This window comes from Triticum urartu, chromosome 7, assembly GCF_003073215.2.
Source record: "Triticum urartu cultivar G1812 chromosome 7, Tu2.1, whole genome shotgun sequence".
Lineage (NCBI taxonomy): Eukaryota > Viridiplantae > Streptophyta > Magnoliopsida > Poales > Poaceae > Triticum > Triticum urartu.
In genome coordinates this window covers 651,893,562-651,914,781 of record NC_053028.1, presented here as the reverse complement: position 1 = coordinate 651,914,781, position 21,220 = coordinate 651,893,562, and the positions used below count along the sequence as shown (strand labels likewise).

Here is a 21,220-nt window from a genome sequence, read left to right as displayed (position 1 = left end):
TCTGGGGAGGGATGAAGAAGATGTGACTGCACAAGATGACCCTCAACCGTCAAGCCATCCCGATGAAGCATCTTAGACCGGCGACCGGTTTACGAGCTACTGTCTGCCACTGCTTGAAAACAATTATTCAATTTGGGTCGTTTTGAAGCTCCTTGTAATAAGATAGCAGAAACACCTTTATCTGTCATGCCATCGAGCATGCTTGTGTTGCTTGATATTTTGAAAACTTGTTTCACTTTTGGGATCTATTTATGCATAGTCCATTATGATTTGCGTTCCTGCATACAAGAACTTGAAAGCGTCCTAGTGGTTTACCACTGGACGGGTCATGATACCCAAAAATATACATAACTTGGATGAATAACCAAGATTTGAATTAACCAAATAAAATAAATAATATCTGTGACATACCTCATTGGCTAACCAGCTGCCTGTATGGTAAAGGTGAAAAACACCAATCCGGAGTGTTGATAACTCCTTTCCCTCTTGCCGGTTCATATTGAAACTGCACTGGGCTCGAAAAGCCGTTGATTTGTTCGTATAATGATGGTGACATCTAGTCAAAACCAGACCGGAGCAGTATGCTACCAGTTTAAAAACTGATCATGTACTGACAACTAAGCGCTGAAAGTCATGCCGGGTTGTAACGAACACCGGTTTATCAGAAAATACTCATAAATCCTTTATCATCATAAAAAAACAGCAAATGCAAGAAATATGCAAGGCTTTTCATGGGCTGCCAGGCCCTAAATCGAGGCTTTTCATGGGCTGCCAGGCTGCTGAGTTAAACCATTTTGCAAAGCCTTTTAAGATGGACCTCAATCTTTAACCAATCACCGTTTTAACTTTGACAAGTTCAGGGTCCATGGGACTGACTTGTCAAACGTTTGATGGGTCATACCAGGTTTACCTGGACGGAGTGGCTTACTTAAAGAGGCAGGACAACCCGGGGTTTTAGGTGAATACACCTGGCTTCCAAGCCTGGCTTGATAGCCTATTACAAGGGTTCAAGCTCAGTGTTCTTTGAGAAGCAAGGAGCCCCCTGGTAATATGTGAGCTATGCTCAGTGGTTACCTATGTTTGAACTGTGCTTAATGCAACAGATTCTCTTTGGCTCCACATAATTTCCTTTTGGATTAAATCCTATCAAGAGGTGTAGCTATGGTGTGAAGACAACCAAGCCCCCTAGTGATATCCCTTTTTGGTTTTAAACCGATCAAGAGGTGTAACTATGGTTCGGATACGACCAAGCCCCCTAGTGATTTTCTTTATATCCGTGTGGCCGTAGAGGCCGGTTTAACAAAACTCCGCTTTGTCAGTAGAAGCTCTTGTAGGCTCACACATGATGTAAAAAGAACAGAGACCCCGCTTTATTCGAGGCTCCGGTTTATTATATAATATGTACATTGTCATAAATATGTACATAAGAAGAGCATGTGGCTCAAGTATAGTAAGGTCGAAGAAGAGCTATATTCCACGGCCGCTTGATCTCCTCCTCCGATTTACGTGAGTCCTTGTGCTCTCGAACATCGATGAGGTAGTATGACTCGTTGTGCAGATTCTTGCTGACCACAAAAGGTCCTTCCTACGGTGGGGATAACTTGTGCATATCAGTCTAATCCTGGATGAGCTAGAGCACCAGATCGCCCACTTGAAAAGTTCTGGTCCTAACCCGGCGGCTGTGATAACGTCGGAGATCTTGTTGATAAATCACCGAACGTGCTGCTGCAAGATAACGCTCTTCATCTAACAGGTCCAGTGAATCCTGATGTGCCTTCTCATTATCAGCTTCAACATAAGCTGCCACACAGGGCGAGTCGTGACGGATGTCACTAGGAGAACCACCTCTGCTCCATAAACCATGAAGAAAGGTGTGTAACCCGTAGATCTGTTAGGTGTGGTGTTGATGCTCCATAACACAGAAGGTAACTCCTCCACCCAACAACCCGGTGTCCGCTTTAAAGGAACCATAAGTCGGGGTTTAATACCTCTCAAAATTTCTTGATTTGCCCTCTCCACTTGACCATTAGATTGGGGGTGAGCCACTGATGCTACATCAAGCCGGAGGTGCTCACGTTGGCAAAATTCCTCCATCTCACCCTTTGACAAATTAGTACCATTATCAGTTATAATATTGCGTGGAAAGCCAAACCGGAATATCACCTTTTTGATGAATTGAACCGCCGTGGCCGCATCACACTTACTGACTGGCCCTGCTTCTACCCATTTGGTAAACTTGTCAATTGCCACTAACATGTGAGTCTTTTTGTCCTTGGATCTCTTAAAGGGTCCAACCATATCAAGCCCCCAAGTTGCAAACGACCAAGTGATTGGAATCATTCTCAACTCCTGAGCCGGAACATGAGCGCGACGTGCAAATTTTTGACAGCCGTCACACCTTTTGACTAAATCCTCAGCATCAGCATGAGCTGTCAACCAATAGAAACCATGACGAAAAGCCTTAGCTACCAAGGATTTTGAACCGGCGTGGTGACCACAATCTCCTTCGTGGATTTCCCGCAAAATCTCACAACCCTCTTGAGGGGACACACAACGCTGAATCGCTCTTGTGACGTTGTAACGATGTAACTCCCCATTAACTATGGTCATTGACTTGGAACGCCGGATTATCTGCCGGGCCAAAGTTTCATCATCCGGTAACTCGCCCCGGTTCATGTAAGCAAAGTATGGGACTGTCCAATCCGGTATAACATGCAAAGCTGCACCAATTGGTCCTCCAGGTCAGGAATAGCCAACTCCTCCTCTGTTGGTATCTTAACTGATGGATTGTGTAGGACATCGAGGAAAACATTAGGTGGGACCGGTTTACGTTGAGAGCCAAGGCGACTTAAAGCGTCCACCGCTTCATTCTTTCACTGGTCTATATGGTCAGCTTGATAACCCTTGAAATGACCAGCCACTATGTCCACCTCTCGTCGATACACAGCCATGAGTGGTTCCTTAGAATCCCAAGTGCCAGATACCTGTTGAGCCACCAGGTCCGAGTCACCGAAGCACTTAACTCGGCTTAAGTTCATCTCCTTAGCCATCCGAAGACCGTGGAGTAGGGCCTCGTACTCAGCTGCATTGTTAGTACAAGGGAACATTAAGCGGAGAACATAACAAAACTTGTCACCTCGCGGGGAAGTTAATATAACTCCAGCCCCCAAGCCCTCCAATTACCTGGACCCATCAAAGTGAATAGTCCAATACGTGTTATCTGGCTTTTCCTCTGGTGCCTGCAACTCTGTCCAATCATTGATGAAGTCCCCAAGTTCTTGAGATTTGATTGCTGTGCGAGGTGTATACTTGAGCCCGTGAGGTCCAAGCTCAATAGCCCACTTGGCAATCCGGCCAGTTGCTTATCTGTTTTGAATGATATCTCCCAGAGGGGCTGAACTGACCACTGTGATAGGATGACCCTGAAAATAATGTTTGAGCTTCCGGCTTGCCATAAACACCCCATACACCAGCTTCTGCCAATGTGGATACCTCTGCTTTGATTCGATAAGCACCTCACTGATATAATAAACTGGTCATTGAACCGGATACTCATTTCCAGCCTCCTTGCGCTCCACAACAATAGCCACACTAACAGCCCTGGCATTAGCAGCCACATACAGCAGTAAAGGCTCTTTATCGATCGAAGCTGCAAGCACAGGCGGTTCAGCTAACTGCCTCTTCAGATCCTCAAACGCTTTATCAGCTGCATCGCTCCAGACAAAGTCATCTGTTTTGTTTAACATCTGGTATAAAGGGATAGATTTCTCCCCGAGACAACTGATAAACCAGCTCAAAGCCGCAATCGGGCCAGCTAAACGTTGAACGTCATTGATACACGCCGGTTTAGCCAAAGACGTGATTGCTGAATTTTTTTCCGGATTAGCCTCAATGCCCATGTTTGATACCAGAAAGCCCAAGAGTTTGCCTGCCGGGACACCAAAGACACATTTGTCCGGATTGAGCATCATCTTGTAAACCCGGAGGTTGTCAAAGGTTTCTCTCAGGTCATCTATCAATGTTTCCTCTTTCCTGAACTTTATCACAATATCATCCACATATGCATGAACATTGCGCCCAATCTTCTTATGAAGACAATTCTGAACACGGCGTTGATAAGTCGCCTGGGCACTCTTGAGCCCAAAGGGCATGGAGACATAGCAGAAGGCTCCAAAGGGAGTTAGAAAAGATGTCTTCTCCTGGTCCTTAACTGCCATTTTGATCTGATGATAACCAGAATAAGCATCCAAAAAACACAAGCGGTCACAACCCGCCGTAGCATCAATAATCTGATCAATACGAGGGAGGGCAAAGGGATCTGCTGGGCAAGCCTTGTTCAAGTCTGTGTAGTCCACACACATACGCCAAGTGCCATTTTTCTTGAGAATCAGCACCGGATTAGCCAACCACTCCGGGTAAAAGACCTCCACGATAAACCCTGCGGCCAACAGCCGAGCTACCTCTTCACCAATAGCCTTGTGCCTTTCGTCGTTGAAGCGGCCGAGAAACTGTCTGACCGGTTTAAACTTAGGATCAATATTAAGTGTGTGCTCAGTGAGTTCCCTCTGTACACCCGGCATGTCAGAAGGCTTCCATGCAAAGATGTCCCGGTTCTCACGGATGAACTTGATGAGCACGCTTTCCTATTTGGGATCCAGGTTAGCGCTGATGCTGAACTGCTTGGATGAATCGCCAGGAACAAAATCAACCATCTTAGTGTCTGTGGCTGATTTAAACTTCAACGCTGGATCATGCTCCGTAGTTGGCTTTTTCAAATAAGTCAGATCTGCCGGATCAACCTTGTCTTTGTAAAACTTCATGTCTTCCGTGGCACAAACTGACTCGGCATAAGCCGCGTCACCTTCCTCGCATTCCAAAGCAATCTTCCTGCTCCCATGTACTGTGATGGTCCCCTTATGACCTGGCATCTTAAGCTGCGGATAAACATAACACGGCCTCACCATGAACTTGGCATAAGCCGGTCGCCCAAACAGAGCGTGATATGGACTCTTGATTTTCACCACCTCAAAAGTCAATGTTTCTGACCTTGAATCATGATCATCTCCAAAGGCCACCTCTAGGGCTATCTTGCCCACCGGATATGCAGATTTACCGGGTACCACACCATGAAAAACGGTGTTCGACGGTTTAAGATTCTTATCTGTCAACCCCATACGGCGGAAGGTATCATAGTATAGAATATTGATACTGCTTCCCCCATCCATGAGCACCTTGGTGAACTTATACCCCCCCCCCAACTTGAGGTGCCACCACTAAGGCCAGATGACCCAGATTGTCAACCCGGGGTGGGTGATCCTCTCTACTCCATAAAATGGGTTGCTCAGACCAGCACAAATACTGAGGCACAGCCGGTTCAACAGAGTTCACGGCCCTCTTGTGAAGCTTCTGATCACGCTTGCACAAGCTAGTGGTGAAGACATGATACTGCCCACTATTTAACTGCTTCGGATTGCTCTGATAACCTGAATGCTGCTGCTGCTGATTCCCCTGATGGTTATAACCTCCATGGTTGCCCTGGTTCCCTTGATTGCTATGTCCGGTTTGATTGCCCTGAAATCCTGAACCGGAGCTGCCGCCTCCATAACCCGACCCATGAAAACCTCCTCCTGAACCGCCGGGCGGGCCATTGTCGTACTGAAACATATTGGAGTTCTTGAATTCTCGCATGATATAACAGTCCTTCGAAAGATGTGACGCTGGCTTCTCCATTGATCCATGCTTCGGATAAGGTTGATTTAACAGGCGCTCCAGATTGGGGCCTGAACCTCCGCCCCTCTGGGGTTGTTTTCCCTTACGACGCTGACCGTTATCCTGAGCATTGGTGTTAGCCACAAGGTCCAAACTATTGTCGGCCTTGCGCTTACCATTATTCCCATGACCTGCCGAGTTATGCTGCTGACCCTTGGTGTTGCCATTTTTCTTTCCTTTCCCCGGTTTGTCCTCCTCTGAGTCAGGGTCTTTGGTATTATATGAATCGGCATATTTAACCAAAGCGGCCATAAGCGTTGACATATCATTGCAGTGACGTTTGAGCCTTCCTAACTTCTATTTGAGCGGCAGAAACCGGCAATTGCCCTCCAACGTTAACACTGCGGTATCTGCATTGATGCGATCCGACGAATGCAGAATAGCTGAGACCCGCTTCACCCAATGGGTTGTAGACTCTCGATCCTCTTGAACACAAGCGGCCAAGTCCACAATTGACATAGGCTGCTTACAAGTATCCTTAAAATTCCGGATAAACCGATGCTTTAATTCGGCCCATGATCCGACAGATTTAGCTGGCAAGCTCTTTAACCAAGTACGAGTTATCCCCTCCAACATCATGGTGAAGTATTTAGCACACACCGCTTCATCCACATCTAACATCTCCATTGCCATCTCATAACTTTCAACCCATGACTTTGGTTGCAAATCGACGGTGCAGTTGGGCACCTTACAAGGGCCTTTAAAATCCTTGGGCAGTCGCACATTACGTAAAGCGGGGGTGAGACACGGCACCCCTAAGGAACTGAAGACCACACCTGGCTCCGCTGAAGCGGTAGGGTGAACCGGAGTAGGTTGACGAGCTCCATGCAGAGCTGCTAACTCAACCTCTCGACGTGCACGACCATGATCCACCACATCCTGCGCATTAGCACCTCCACCTGTCGGTTTGTGCCCTCGCGGTGAGTTACGGCGACGTGCACTGCTTGACACGGCCGGTTCATCCTCAACGTGCCTGCTGTAGCTCCGGCTCAGGCGGGGGGGTGGAATGAATCCTCTCGCGACTATGCGAATAAGTATGATGCTGGTTTAAAGCTGTTTGAAGGAGCTCTCTGGCCCGTCGTGCCTCAATCGCAACTGGTGACTCGCTGTTGGTTGGGAGGGCTGCCAATCGTGAAGCGGCGGCCACAATGTTCTCCAACGGGTTGGAGTAATGCCCTGGGGGCGTCGAAACATACTGCGACACAATGTTGCTTTGACGAGGCGGGTCCATTGTGTGCGGCTGAACCGGCGCTCCTGTTCCCGGCGCCTCCGTCCGGTTTAACACTGGTCGGTTACCAGTTCCTGCTCCTGGCGTGTTGAAGAGATTTCTTGGCTCATAACCCGGCGGGAGATGCGACCGGTATCTTCTTCTCATAAGTTCCTCTGAGCCATTCTGATCCAGCCTAAGCCGGTAGGCCTGAGCTTCCAACTCGGCCCGTTCCATAGCCATCCTAGCATTCTCTGCTACTAGGTCCGCTTTAGCCTGAGTTATCTGATCTTTCACCTTTGCAATCTCCACATTGTGCTGGTCCCGGGCTGCTGCGTCCACCTCCGCGGCCATCAATGTTTCCAAAGTGTCGAACAAATCAGATAGAACTTGAGCCGGAGGCGGCGCAGAGCCCCCTGCTCCCGCCGGCGTTGCTGTCGCTGAACCGGAGAGCATTGCCGCGGCGGTTGATGAGTGGTGTGCTGATTGTGTACCAACCATGAAGATAGCGACCCGGTTTGGCAGATCGAGGGGGTCCGGTATACTGTTGCCATCGGAACCTCCACTAATTTGGCCGTCCTGCAACTCATACAGCGACTCGGTCTCTCCAGTTGAAGACTCGTCGTCAGAGCAGACAACGGTTTCTCCATCAGATGCCGGTCCATCATGTTCCGCTCCACGGATGACACCTACGAAAACATGCCTTGTTGCGGGCTAAATCGGGGAAGGGCTTGCACGCTGAGCCGTATCGATGATGTCGGTGCAGGTGTCCGGCTCAGGGCCCGGTTCACCGACCTTGCCGATGAAGACGTGGATCCCACCAAAGGGGACCCGGTACCAGTATTCAATTGAACCGGCCTCGGGACCCCATCCTGCGTCGTCGATGTAGAGCTTGTCGCGACGACTCTTCGTCATCCGGCCCACAGCGTATCCCTTGAGTCCATCAAAGCTGCCCTTCAAGAACTCGAAACCATCGTGCGATAGCCCCAAGGTGGGCGCCAACTGTCGTGGGTTTGTCACGGCAGATGTCCTCGTGAAAGGACTTAGTCGTGGAGCCATCTCTACGGGTTAGCTTAAAGGGGTTAAACCGGACAAGGGGTCACGAGGGGTTATATACTAGTTTGGCCAATTCGATGAAGGTAAAAGCCTACGTCTAGTTGTGATTGGTATTGCTAGGGTTTCGATGACCAGGGAGCGAATCCGCTTTGCCTGGCTCTCGAGTTATTATCTATTATCCCTAAACCGCGGCCGGGTCATCTCTTTATATACATAGGTTGACGCCCGCCGGTTTATAGAGTCCCGAGGCCGGATCATAAAACGTGTCCGGCTCGGTCTCTATCCTTCTAACTTACAATACAAGTTACACGACAGAGTCGGTTTACATCTACAGGCTTTAACCCGCCTTTGGGCCTTGGGCCTTCGTAATGCGCCACCATCTTTCCGTCCTCATGGGCTTCTATCTTCATGGAGCTAACCCAGCCACTCCTAGTCGGTTTACCTCCAGTAATCATATCCCCAACAGAGTCCAACGGGATAAAAACTGACGGAGATTTTTTTGGAATATATATGATTTTTGGGAAGTGAATTCAACGCGAGACGATGCTCGAGGGGCCCACGAGGCAGGGGGCGCCCCAGGGGGGCAAGCGCGCCCCTGACCCTCGTGGCCACCCCGTAAGGCGGTTGGTGCCCTTCTTTCGCCGCAAGAAAGCTAATATCCAGATAGAGATCGTGTTAAAATTTCAGCCCAATCGGAGTTACGGATCTCCGGTAATATAAGGAACGGTGAAAGGGTAGAATCTGAGAACGCAGAAACAGAGAGAGACAGAGAGACAGATCCAATCTCGGAGGGGCTCTCGCCCCTCCCACGCCATGGAGGCCATGGACCAGAGGGGAAACCCTTCTCTCACCTAGGGAGGAGGTCAAGGAAGAATAAGAAGGAGGGGGGCTCTCTCTCCCTCGCTTCCGGTGGCACCGGAGTGCCACCGGGGGCGGGCCATCATCATCACCGCAATCTTCACCAACAACTTCACCGCCATCATCACCAACTCTTCCCCCCTCTATGTAGCGGTGTAACCTCTCTCTTACCCGTTGTAATCTCTACTTAAACATGGTGCTCAACGCTATATATTATTTCCCAATGATGTATGGCTATCCTATGATGTTTGAGTAGATCCGTTTTGTCCTATGGGCTATTTGATGATCAAGATTGGTTTGAATTGCATGTTTTATTATTGGTGCTGTCCTATGGTGCTCTCCGTGTCACACAAGTGTGAGGGATCCCCGCTGTAGGGTGTTGCAATACCTTCATGATTTGCTTATAGTGGCTTGCGTGAGTGACTGAAACACAAACCCGAGTAAGGGGGTTGTTGCGTATGGGATAAAGAGGACTTGATGCTTTAAATGCTATGGTTGGGTTTTACCTTAATGATCTTTAGTAGTTGTGGATTCTTGCTAGAGTTCCAATCATAAGTGCATATGATCCAAGTAGAGAAAGTATGTTAGCTTATGCCCCTCCCTCAAATAAAATTGCAATAATGATTACCGGTCTAGTTATCGATTGCCTAGGGACAAATAACTTTCTCGTAACAACAAGCTCTTTATTAAACCTAACTTAGTTGTGTCTTTATATAAACAGCCCCTACTTTTTATTTACTTGCTCTTTATTATCTTGCAAACCTATCCAACAACACCTACACAGTACTTCTAGTTTCATACTTGTTCTAGGTAAAGCGAACGTCAAGCGTGCGTAGAGTTGTATCGGTGGTCGATAGAACTCGAGGGAATATTTGTTCTACCTTTAGCTCCTCGTTGGGTTCGACACTCTTACTTATCGAAAGAGGCTACAATTGATCCCTATACTTGTGGGTAATCAAGACCTTTTTCTGGCGCCGTTGCCGGGGAGCAATAGCGTGGGGTGATCGTGTGTGCTTGTTTGCTTTATCACTAAGTAATTTTTATTTGTTGTTCTTAGTTGTTTTCTATCTTTAGTTATGGGTAGGAAATGCAAAATACCAAAAAAATAGTTGTACCTACTGAACCAATGGTTGAAGAACCACACAAAATCTATCACACTGCTGAAGCTTATTACTTGGATCATCTTCGATCCATATGTGCTCGTGCTGAAACCCCAACTAGCTTAGTTGAGGGCAAATCTTTAATGAGCATGCTTGTTATGTGCGATACCGAATATCTGAAAAGGGGGAAATTCTATTGGGTCAAATTCATCATTTGCAATGCTATGCTTGGAATTTATGTGAAATTTGCGATTTTACTTGTTCTTCTAAAAACCCTAAGAAACACCTTCCCTATCAATGTGAGTTTAGTGATAATGGAATCGTATCTTCGTATGCTAAAGGTGTTTATAGTTACTATGATGTTCAACAAATTGAAGAATTTGTTGCTTTTAAGGGTGCTTACGAAATTGCTTCTTTGATTGAAAAGTATGGTGCTACTCTTTACAAATCTGAAAATTTTGCCATACTTAAATATTGCTATGATAATTATGCTTCTAATGCCTATGTTGAACCATATATTGAGGACTACTCCGCTGTCCAAGAAGAGACTAATATTTTGCAGGAGTCTATGGAAGAAGAAATTGATGAAACTGTGAGCTCATTGGATGAAAAAGATGAGGAGACCGAAGAACAAAAGGAGGAAGAGCGGATTGATCACTCGTGCCCACCTTCTAATGAGAGTAACTCCTCAACTCATACATTATTTAACTCCCCTTCATGCTTACCGAAGGATGATTGCTATGATGACTATTATGATCCCGTTGATTCTCTTGAAATATCCCTTTTTGATGATGCTTGCTATGCTTGTGGACAAGAAGCCAATATGAGTTATGCTTATGGAGATGAACTTGCTATAGTTACTTATGTTAAACATGAAATTGTTGCTATTGCACCCACGCATGATAGTCCTATTATCTTTTTGAATTCTCCCAACTACACTATATCAGAGAAGTTTGCCCTTATTAAGGATTATATTGATGGGTTGCCTTTGTCGGGGAACGTAGTAATTTCAAAAAAATTCCTACGCACACGCAAGATCATGGTGATTCATAGCAACGAGAGAGGAGAGTGTTGTCTACCTACCCTCGTAGACTGGAAGCGGAAGCGTTAGCACAACGCGGTTGATGTAGTCGTACGTCTTCACGGCCCGACCGATCAAGCACCGAAACTACGGCACCTCCGAGTTCTAGCACACGTTAAGCTCGATGACGATCCCCGGACTCCGATCCAGCAAAGTGTCGGGGATGAGTTCCGTCAGCACGACGGCGTGGTGATGATCTTGATGTTCTACCGTCGCAGGGCTTCGCCTAAGCACCGCTACAATATTACCGAGGATTATGGTGGAGGAGGGCACCGCACACGGCTAAGAGATCAATGATCAATTGTTGTGTCTATGGGGTGCCCCCCTGCCCCCGTATATAAAGGAGTGGAGGAGGGGGCCGGCCAAGGAGGGTGGCGCGCCCTAAGGGGGGAGTCCAACTCCCACAGGGAGTAGGACTCCCCTTTTTCCTATTAGGATTAGGAGAGGGAAGGAAGAGGAAGGAGGGAGGAAGGAAAGGGGGGCCGGCCCCCCTCCCAATTCGGATTGGGCTTGGGGGGCGTGCCCCCTCCCTTGCTCCTTTCCCCTCCTTTCCACTAAGGCCCAATAAGGCCCATATACCTCCTGGGGGGTTCCGATAACCTCCCGGTGATCCGGTATTGTCCCAATCTCATCTGGAACCTTTCCGGTGTCCAAATATAGTCGTCCAATATATCGATCTTTATGTCTCGACCATTTCGAGACTCCTCGTCAAGTCCGTGATCACATCCGGGGCTCCGAACAACCTTCGGTACATCAAAATATATAAACTCATAATGAAACTGTCATCGTAACGTTAAGCGTGCGGACCCTATGGGTTCGAGAACAATGTAGACATGACCGAGACACGTCTCCGGTCAATAACCAATAGCGGAACCTGGATGCTCATATTGGCTCCTACATATTCTACGAAGATCTTTTATCGGTCAGACCGCATATCAACATACGTTGTTCCCTTTGTCATCGGTATGTTACTTGCCTGAGATTCGATCGTCGGTATCTCAATACCTAGTTCAATCTCGTTACCGGCAAGTCTCTTTACTCGTTCCGTAACACATCATCCTGCAACTAACTCATTAGTTGCAATGCTTGCAAGGCTTATAGTGATGTGCATTACCGAGTGGGCCCAGAGATACCTCTCCGACAATCGGAGTGACAAATCCTAATCTCGAAATACGCCAACCCAACAAGTACCTTCGAAGACACTTGTAGAGTACCTTTATAATCACCCAGTTACATTGTGACGTTTGGTAGCACACAAAGTGTTCCTCTGGTAAACGGGAGTTGCATAATCTCATAGTCATAGGAACATGTATAAGTCATGAAGAAAGCAATAGCAACAAACTAAACGATCAAGTGCTATGCTAATGAAATGGGTCAAGTCAAACACACCATTCTCCTAATGATGTGATCCCGTTAATCAAATGACAACTCATGTCTATGGTTAGGAAACATAACCATCTTTGATCAACGAGCTAGTCAAGTAGAGGCATACTAGTGACACTCTGTTTGTCTATGTATTCACACATGTATTGTGTTTCCGGTTAATACAATTCTAGCATGAATAATAAACATTTATCATGATATAAGTAAATAAATAATAACTTTATTATTGCCTCTAGGGCATATTTCCTTCAGCCTTTTACCGTTACACATGATAATTTTGATGAATATAATATGCATGTGCTTGTTGCTCCTAGTTGCAATTATTATGAGAGAGGAACTATATCTCCACCTCTCTATGTTTCCAATATGATAGAATTGCAAGAAATTGTTTATACTATGCATTGGCCTTTACTATATGTGCATGAATTGTTATTTTATGACATGCCGATGCATAGGAAGAGAGTTAGACTTTGTCATTACTTGATATATGTTGCTTTGTGCTCACTACTAAATGCCAAATCATTGCTAATTAAAATTGGCTTTGATATACCTTGGGATCCGGATGGATTCACTACTTGAGCACTATATGCCTAGCTTAATGGCTTTAAAAAAAGCGCTGCCAGGGAGGCAACCCGGAAGTTTTAGAGAGTCATTTATTTCTGTTGAGTGCTTTCATATAGTTTAAAAACAACAAAAATAAAGAGGGGAACCCAAAACTTTTTCAAAAAGGAAAGTAAAAGTGAGAAAGACAAGCATTGTTGAAGTGGGAGAGCTCCTTGAACTTTGTTCATGCTCACGGAAACTTTGTGAATCTTGATTACAGAAACTTTTCAACAAAAATAATTATTCCCTTGTACAATTCCATTGTATTATAAAAAATAATGTGCCAAGGTTTGCCTTTAGGATGTTTACATTTGCTTGATGGTTTGTACGGTGCAGGACAAAAACTTTGGCTGTAGTGCGTGATTTTACATTTTTAGCTGGAACGTCAAATGGTTCTGATTCTTTTTGCACTGTCTTTTTGTACAAATTGTTTATTTTTCCTAATTTTTTCAAATGGTTCTGATTTTACATTTCAAGTATCATAAGTATGCTGAATGTTCAGATTATTACAGACTGTTCTGTTTTAGACAGATTCTTTTTTGATGCATAGTTTGCTTGTTTTGATGAAACTATCGATTCATATCAGTGGATTAAGCCATGGAAAAGTTATACTACAGTAGACACAATGCAAAAACAAAATATGAATTGGTTTGCAACCATACTTAGAGTAGTGATTTGCTTTATTATACTAACGGATCTTACCGAGTTTTCTGTTGAAGTTTTGTGTGGATGAAGTGTTTGATGATTGAGAAGGTCTCGATATAAGAAGAAGGAAGTGAGGCAAGAGCTCAAGCTTGGGGATTCCCAAGGCACCCCAAGTAAATATTCAAGGAGACTCAAGCGTCTAAGCTTGGGGATGCCCCGGAAGGCATCCCCTCTTTCTTCAACAAGTATCGGTATGTTTTCGGATTCGTTTCGTTCATGCGATATGTGCAATCTTGGAGCGTCTTTTGCATATTAGTTTTGATTTTTCTTTTATGCACCATGCTGGTATGAGGTAGTCCTTGGTTGATTTGTAGAATGCTCTATGCACTTCACTTATATTTTGAGTATGGCTTTATAGAATGCTTCATGTGCTTCACTTATATCATTTGAAGTTTGGATTGCATGTTTCTCTTTACATAGAAAACCGTCATTTGTAGAATGCTCTTTTGCTTCACTTATATTTGTTAGAGCGTGGGCATATCTTTCGTAGAAAGAACTAAACTCACTTGCTTCACTTATATCTATTTAGAGAGATGACAGGAATTGGTCATTCACATGGTTAGTCACAAAATCCTACATAAAACTTGTAGATCACTGAATATGATATGTTTGATTCCTTGCAATAGTTTTGCTATATAAAGATGGTGATATTAGAGTCATGCTAGTCGGTAGTTGTGGATTGTAGAAATACTTGTGTTGAGGTTTGTGATTCCCGTAGCATGCACGTATGGTGAACCGTTATGTAACAAAGTTGGAGCATGAGGTATTTATTGATTGTCTTCCTTATGAGTGGCGGTCAGCACTACAAAAAAAATACACTTCCGTGATGATACGTGTTTGTCATAGTAGGTCGCTTTTTTGTCATGCATGTACATCCATGACAAATTTATGACAGAATTAAGATAGTCATACCTGTGTTGTCGTAGAAGTGTTCCATGACATTACAAAAATTATCATCACGGAAATGTCCACTTCCATGACAATAAATCGCGCGTCACAGAAGTACTTTCGTCAAGGATGACCGACACGTGGCATCCACCGTAACGGAACGCCGTTAAGCTATCGAGTCGGGTTTTGGATCCGATAACCCGTTAACTGCCCCGACCAATGGGGACTTTCCACATGTAAAATCATCATTGGCTAGAGGAAACACGTGTCGGCTCATCGTTGGGACAGATGTCATCCACTCACTGGACAGAAGGCGCCTATGATACGTCGACACGTGGCACGGCCCAACAGTGGCCCATTCATGTGAAAAGGCCGGCCCATTTGACTTGGTCAAAAGCTGGCGGGCCGGCCCATCGAAAGCCTGTTAACGGCTTGTTCGCATATAGCCCATTTACAGCCCGCTAACCCAAGGCCCGATACGCCCTATCGGAATTAGGCCCAGTAGCGTCATCTGGGCCGTCCAATATGATTCTAGCCCGTTTTCACTTCTCGCCCATGTATAGCCCATGACGTCTTTCGGCCCATATGAGGCCCTTTGTAACTCTTGGCCCATTAGCGGCCCGTGCTGAAACTGACCCGTAATGAACAGTGTATCACTTTACACCCATTAATGGCCCGTGGTGAAACTGACCCGTAATGAACAGTGTATCACTTTATACCCATTAACGGTCCATTATTCCGTTGGGCCGTCTCCAGCCCATGTTATCTTTCGGCCTTCTCAGAGCCCATTTATTCTTGGGCTCATTTCCAGCATTCGTTTACTTACGCCCCGTTACTGTCATTTTCTGCTTGTGGGCCAAATTCAGCCCGTGGTTACAGTCGGCCCGTTTGTGGTCCGTTAATACGTTGGGTCATTTTCATAGTGTCATCAAATACCGAAGCGACTTTTTGGTGGACGGCGGCTCGTGTGGACTTAATCATGGCCGTCCAACCGTTCCTGGGGATTGGCAAACATCACTTCGCTGTCTCCCCCCTGTCCATTCCCTAGTAATAGGTATTAGGTTCATAGGCGTATCGGTGTGGAACAAATGTTTCGTTGCTGTGGAGCTGGACTCGCGGAGTGCGTGGGCTGGTACACGGTGCAGCTGGGTTTGGTACAGTTGCAAAGATCACGTGACTAGTCTCGAGTCGAGGCGCAGGGCATGTTGGCCCACATCGCGTGGCCAGCTATCCCTTTCTCAAAGCACTGGCCGTCAGGGCACAGGCCCATACGCCTCCTGCTGCTCCTTTCTCCAGTTCGTCTTCCTCCTCTGGATCAAGACCTTGGAGCCTGCTCCATGGACCTGTCCATGGAAACGGAGGGCGATTCCGAACAGAGGTAATTCAGATGCCACTTAGCAGAGCTACTAGTTTTTGTCTCACGCAAAAGATGAAGTTAGGATTAGATCTGGTTGCCGTTTGTCCCTGAAATTCCTTGATTTGATTTTTTCCGCTCAGGATTAGCAGCGGGCATGCGGGCAATACTGGTGCTGCCCGGCCTATAGAGTCCCAGGCTTCTATCAGCGTTGCCGAGGCTGACATTCGCCGTGCAGGGGACCTCCGTAGCGGTGGCGGAGATGCCGGATTTCTTGGCGAGGACCCGCTCTTGCAAGTTTGTTCGGAGGCTACGAGCGAATGGACACGCAGGTAATCGCGCGTAGAACTGATTTCTTTTGTGTGCTGGTCATATATGCAAAAACGATTTCATTAGCATCTAGCTATATGTTATGTAGTTATTTAGTACAGGTCTGTACTAAATCCACACTGTGTGTCTGACTGATTACATTAGGTTTCTGAAATTACTGGGATTATCTGTGTGCGGGCTGTTGCACAGTCTTCTTGTTCTTTGAAATTGCATATCCTGTCCTGTTTGTAGCTAGTTTAACTAAAAAGTCGAGAGGTGTCGGAGTGCGATACTAGGAAAAGATTTTGTTTGCATATCTTGTTTTTTATCTGCAGTCCTGCTTTGTCGGGTTTGCCTTTGTATAAAATTGGAAATCAGGGGGGCAATAATTGACAGTTTCGTGTAATCTGGTGCATTGAGGAAGAGGAATTGATTTTTCTTTTCTATGCGAATTATTTAATTTGTCTCTCAAAAATAACAGGGTAAGGATCAGAAAGGCCCCCGCTGAGCGCGAGCTCAACCCGAACCGGAAAAGTGCCCTTGAATTGTCCATGAGGGCTTTCATATTGAAAAGAGATGGCAATGTTGTCAACCCAGCTGTCGGGACCTCTTTTGATTCATTGGATGAAGCCTATCAATTCTACAATTTATATTGGTGGAAGCTTGGATTTGGTATAAGGTATTCGAAAAGCAGGCTAAATGTGGAGCGGGTGAAGTGCATGCAGGAGATAGTCTGTGGATGTGCGGTGCATTTGTTTTTCTTTTTGTGCATCACTGTTTGGGGAGAAAAAGTCTGCAAGAATATGTTATAGGCTGACAAATCATGTTATGTGCATCAGCAGGGTAAACCGGAGAGGGAGAATACAAGATCAACACGGTGCGGTTGTGCTGCCCGGATCAGGCTGCTTCGGTCGGACGACAATGGATGGTATATTTCAGAGCACCGGGCAGCACACAACCACTCTTTGTCAAGCACTTGTGGTCAGAAGATGCATTGGCCGTCGCACAGGCTCATTGACCGGTATACTAAGGATCTTGTTAGCAGCTTAGAGAGAACAATGTCAGTCTTGGAAAGGTTTTTAGTATAGTTGGTAGTTTTTTTGGAACAGTTGATAATGTGCCATTTACAAAACGGTCACTGAAGACGCTGTGTTGCAAGTTGAACAAGGAGCAGTCTGATTCAGATGCCCGGAAAACAATGGACATACTTGCGGAGATGAAGGCAAAGGATCCAGAATTCAACTATACTGTCCAGGTTGATGACGAGAGCAGGATTAAGACACTTATGTGGGTTAACGGGCGTAGTGTGGACCAGTATAGGTGTTTCGGAGATGTTGTAACATTTGATACCACATACAGGACCAACCTATATGACATGCCATTCGGTCTGTTTGTAGGAGTGAACAATCACTTCCAGAGCATAATTTTCGGAGGTGTCATGCTGAGGGATGAGAAGGAGGACACATTCAAGTGGGTTTTCCGTGAATTCATCAGGATGGTCGGGGGTAAACACCCGCAAACAATATTAACAGGTACGTCTAGATTAGGGGTAGATGTGAATCTCTCATTTTTCTTGAACCAATACTTTCCATGATGTAAGCTCCTAATGGATCTAATTTACTTTACTGGTTGCAGACTAGGCATGGTCAATGGAATTGGCTATAGAAACAGAGATGCCCAATACAACGCATAGGTGGTGTAAATGGCATGTGCTGAAGAAAGCAAAGGAATCAATGGGGGTTTTGTGGAGCAAGAAAACTGATTTCAAAAGTGAATTTCATAAGCTGGTTCATCACATGGTCACGGAGCAAGAGTTCGAGGATGGATGGTCTGCAATGCTTGATAAATATTCACTGAGAAAGCACCCGTACCTTACTCAAATTTATGAGGTGCGGCACAAGTGGGCAAAGCCGTATTTCAGAGGTGTTTTTTGCGCAAAGATGACTAGTACTCAACGGAGTGAAAGTGCCAATCACATGCTTAAAAGTTATGTCCCCCTGGGCTGTCCAATGCATCTGTTCCTCAAACAGTACGAGAAGCTCCAGTTTGACAGAGAGTCTGAAGAGAGCTTCCAAGAGAAACGAACCGCACTGGTATGTTCTGAGAAAAGAGTCGGCCGGTCGCTTTACTAGTTAGTAAACCAGTCTCCATAGACATGTTCTTGATTGGTAGATGTATTAGACGAAGTGTACACCGATGCCTGATCTGTTCATTTTTTGTGTTTTGATATGTTTCAGAGTGGGGTTTTGTTGCGAGTAAATCTTCCAATTGAGAGGCATGCTAGCAACATATACACAAGGGCAATGTTTGAGCAATTTGGAGATGCTTTGTACAAGGCAGGGGCCTATGAACTGGATGTTGTTGTCCCGAAAAAGATATACATTCTTACTCACGTTGATGCTCTGGCAAGAGAGAAATGGAGCAAAGTACAGTTCAAGGTTGAAGTCGATGATGATCAGAGTTTCTTTAATTGCGAATGTGGGATTTTCAAGCACACTGGAATGGTTTGCTGTCATTCGTTGAAGGTAAGTAAAAACATCTTCGTATGATGCTACACAACGTCATCTGCCATGCAAACAAAGTTGTGCTAGTCTGAGGTCTCATTTGCTGTGGTGGCAGGTTATGATTGAGCTCAAATTGAGCAAGATCCCAGATAAGCACATACTAAAACGCTGGACTAGGGATGCCCGCGATATATTGCCGGAGCACCTTGTTCGATACCAGAAGGACAGAGGGCCGCATGGTTTTGATACTTACAGGCACAACGCCATGTACATGAAGGCGCTTGAATGTTTTAGGCTGGGCGATAGTAATGTCAAGTGCTATGATGTTTTCATGGCCATGATGAAGGAGGTTTACACAACTCTTCTCCCCCTAAGCCATGACAAGGATGGTATGGGACTCGAAGAGCGTGAGGCTTTGGAGCAGAGAGCCAAAGATGGTACCCATGGTGACAAAAATGCTGATGCATGTATTAATATTGTTGACAGGATGCATTGTCAAACTGTTCTTGGATTGCTCCTGCAAAAGAGATGGGCCAGCCGGGGAGGCCAACCACTAGCAGAGACAAGGCTCCGTATGAAGATAAAATGAAGAGGTCAAGGTTTTGTGCGATATGCCGGGTGAAGGGGCACAAGAGCACGACATGTCCGGAAAGGGGAGATATTCCGAAAGCTCCAAGGAAGATGCCTAAGTGTGGGAAATGTGGAGTGCTCGGACATCGTCGAAACTCTTGCGGAAAGCGGGCAGAACCCTTTGTGCCTAATTTCCTGTAGTTTATGTCGTCAGCAAATTTGGTTTGTGTTTGTATTTGTAGCTTGGGTAGAAATGTATTGTTGATATCCAGGCTTACAATGAGTTCAAGCGTGCGACTGGGTTATGCTTAAATCTTTTTATATGACTTTGATAATTTTCACTCATGTTACTGCCATATTTGTGGACTGATTTCGGGTGGGAAACTCGGAAATAATTTGCGAAGCATTCCAAATGCCCAGTTGCCGGGCAATTGGGCCGCGGTCCGATCGGAAAAATGGGCCTTGGGGGAGGCAGAGATCTCTGGGTAGGATCGTTTCCCATTGTTGGGAATGAAACCTATTTTTTCATTGCTATGCGACACATGCGATGTGTCGATGGCACCCCGCGCGTGCTCGACTAGTCAGAGGCGTGGGAGAACTGATGTGATCGTGTGCTGATGCATGCCCAGCATTTTGATTAGACAACTCGCAGCACTGGGCACGTCTCGTGAATTTTCATGAGGCATGGCCGGTGAGGTCTTTGGAACAGACTGACGAGCAGGCGCAGATGTGCTTGCACCTACCCACCGTAAGGCCAACCCTTGGGCACAGCGGCGGAGTTATGTGTGTTGTCCACTCCCGGGTAAAAAGGATTGCATTTATGATAAAGTAGATTTGGTTTGACTGCAAATACGGCTGGGGTGTTTGTTTCATCTACATGCGCTGGGGAGTTTGTTTCATCTTCATGCTAATTGTATGGTCTTGCAAAAAAACTGTTTTAGAAAACCTTTGTCAAGCTGTATCGTGTGTGCGATCAGTGCCCGGATGTCAGAACAGCTAGTTTTTCATGGTTGATATTTGTTGGTCAACCTGTTTGTCAAGAAAACGTGGTTAGGCGTGTGTAAAAAACCCTGTTGTGCTGATGGTTGACACAACGAAAAGGAACACTGGACAAAGACGTGCAGCGAGTGGCGCGGTTGTCTCCTGCTGCGGCAAAGCACTGTGCTAGCGAGGTCGCCCATGTGTTCTAGGACATGGACATGTCACAGTGTAGGTTCGCTGCCCAAAAACTATATAATCGCGATGATGGCGTGCTTGGCGTGGGATGGGGGTGTACTGGGCATGACAAGATGTGTTTCACAGACAAAGATGGAGAACACATGGGCGAGTAAATGCGTATGTACTGTTATTGTCAACTTTACCAAGCTTCACCCGTGATTCTCCCCTCCTGTATGAGCCTATGGAGTCGCTCAATCGTCCTGGCTTGCTAAGATTCAAAATTTCACCAGCCCGTAGCTTTGGAGCGCTTGGGATTCAAAATTTGAATGGATGGAGTTGGAGGGAACATGAAAATTTGGATACGCTATATATAGAGGTGGCGGGATTCCACGGAATTCATGCTTGCAAGGATTTGATGGCGCCCACCAATAGTGCACCCATCCACTCCGCAGTAACTACCTCGGATGGCACAACTCTGGCGCCCAGCTCGCTGATTGTTAGTACTATTCCCACTAATACTTGCTTATGTTGGAAAGTTGGGATATTTGCTTGACCTAGTTTTTTGTGATTTTCCAACGTGCAGCAGGGTGGCGCCGTGCATGGTGTGGGCAACGACATCGTGTCTCATGCATCGGCCTCTCTTTGCACCGCAGCAGACGAGGTTAGATTATGGAT

The 21,220-nt window shown here is 46.1% G+C and overlaps 1 protein-coding gene across 1 annotated transcript; it reads left to right on the top strand.

The window, feature by feature from the left end:
* Window positions 1-18,402: 18,402 nt before the first annotated feature.
* Window positions 18,403-19,406, top strand: LOC125519299 (protein FAR1-RELATED SEQUENCE 3-like). The gene is made up of 2 exons (XM_048684151.1): window positions 18,403-18,838; window positions 18,933-19,406. Exons 1-2 carry the CDS (start codon window positions 18,542-18,544, stop codon window positions 19,404-19,406), a joined length of 771 nt encoding a protein of 256 aa, XP_048540108.1. The 5' UTR covers window positions 18,403-18,541.
* Window positions 19,407-21,220: the final 1,814 nt, after the last annotated feature.

Bases quoted from the DNA above. Each gene is read 5' to 3' on its own strand.
- LOC125519299 (XM_048684151.1), top strand. From the start codon at position 18,542: ATGTTTCAGAGTGGGGTTTTGTTGCGAGTAAATCTTCCAATTGAGAGG. The intron at 18,839-18,932 runs GTAAGTAAAAAC...CTGTGGTGGCAG, and splicing joins TTTGCTGTCATTCGTTGAAG to GTTATGATTGAGCTCAAATT.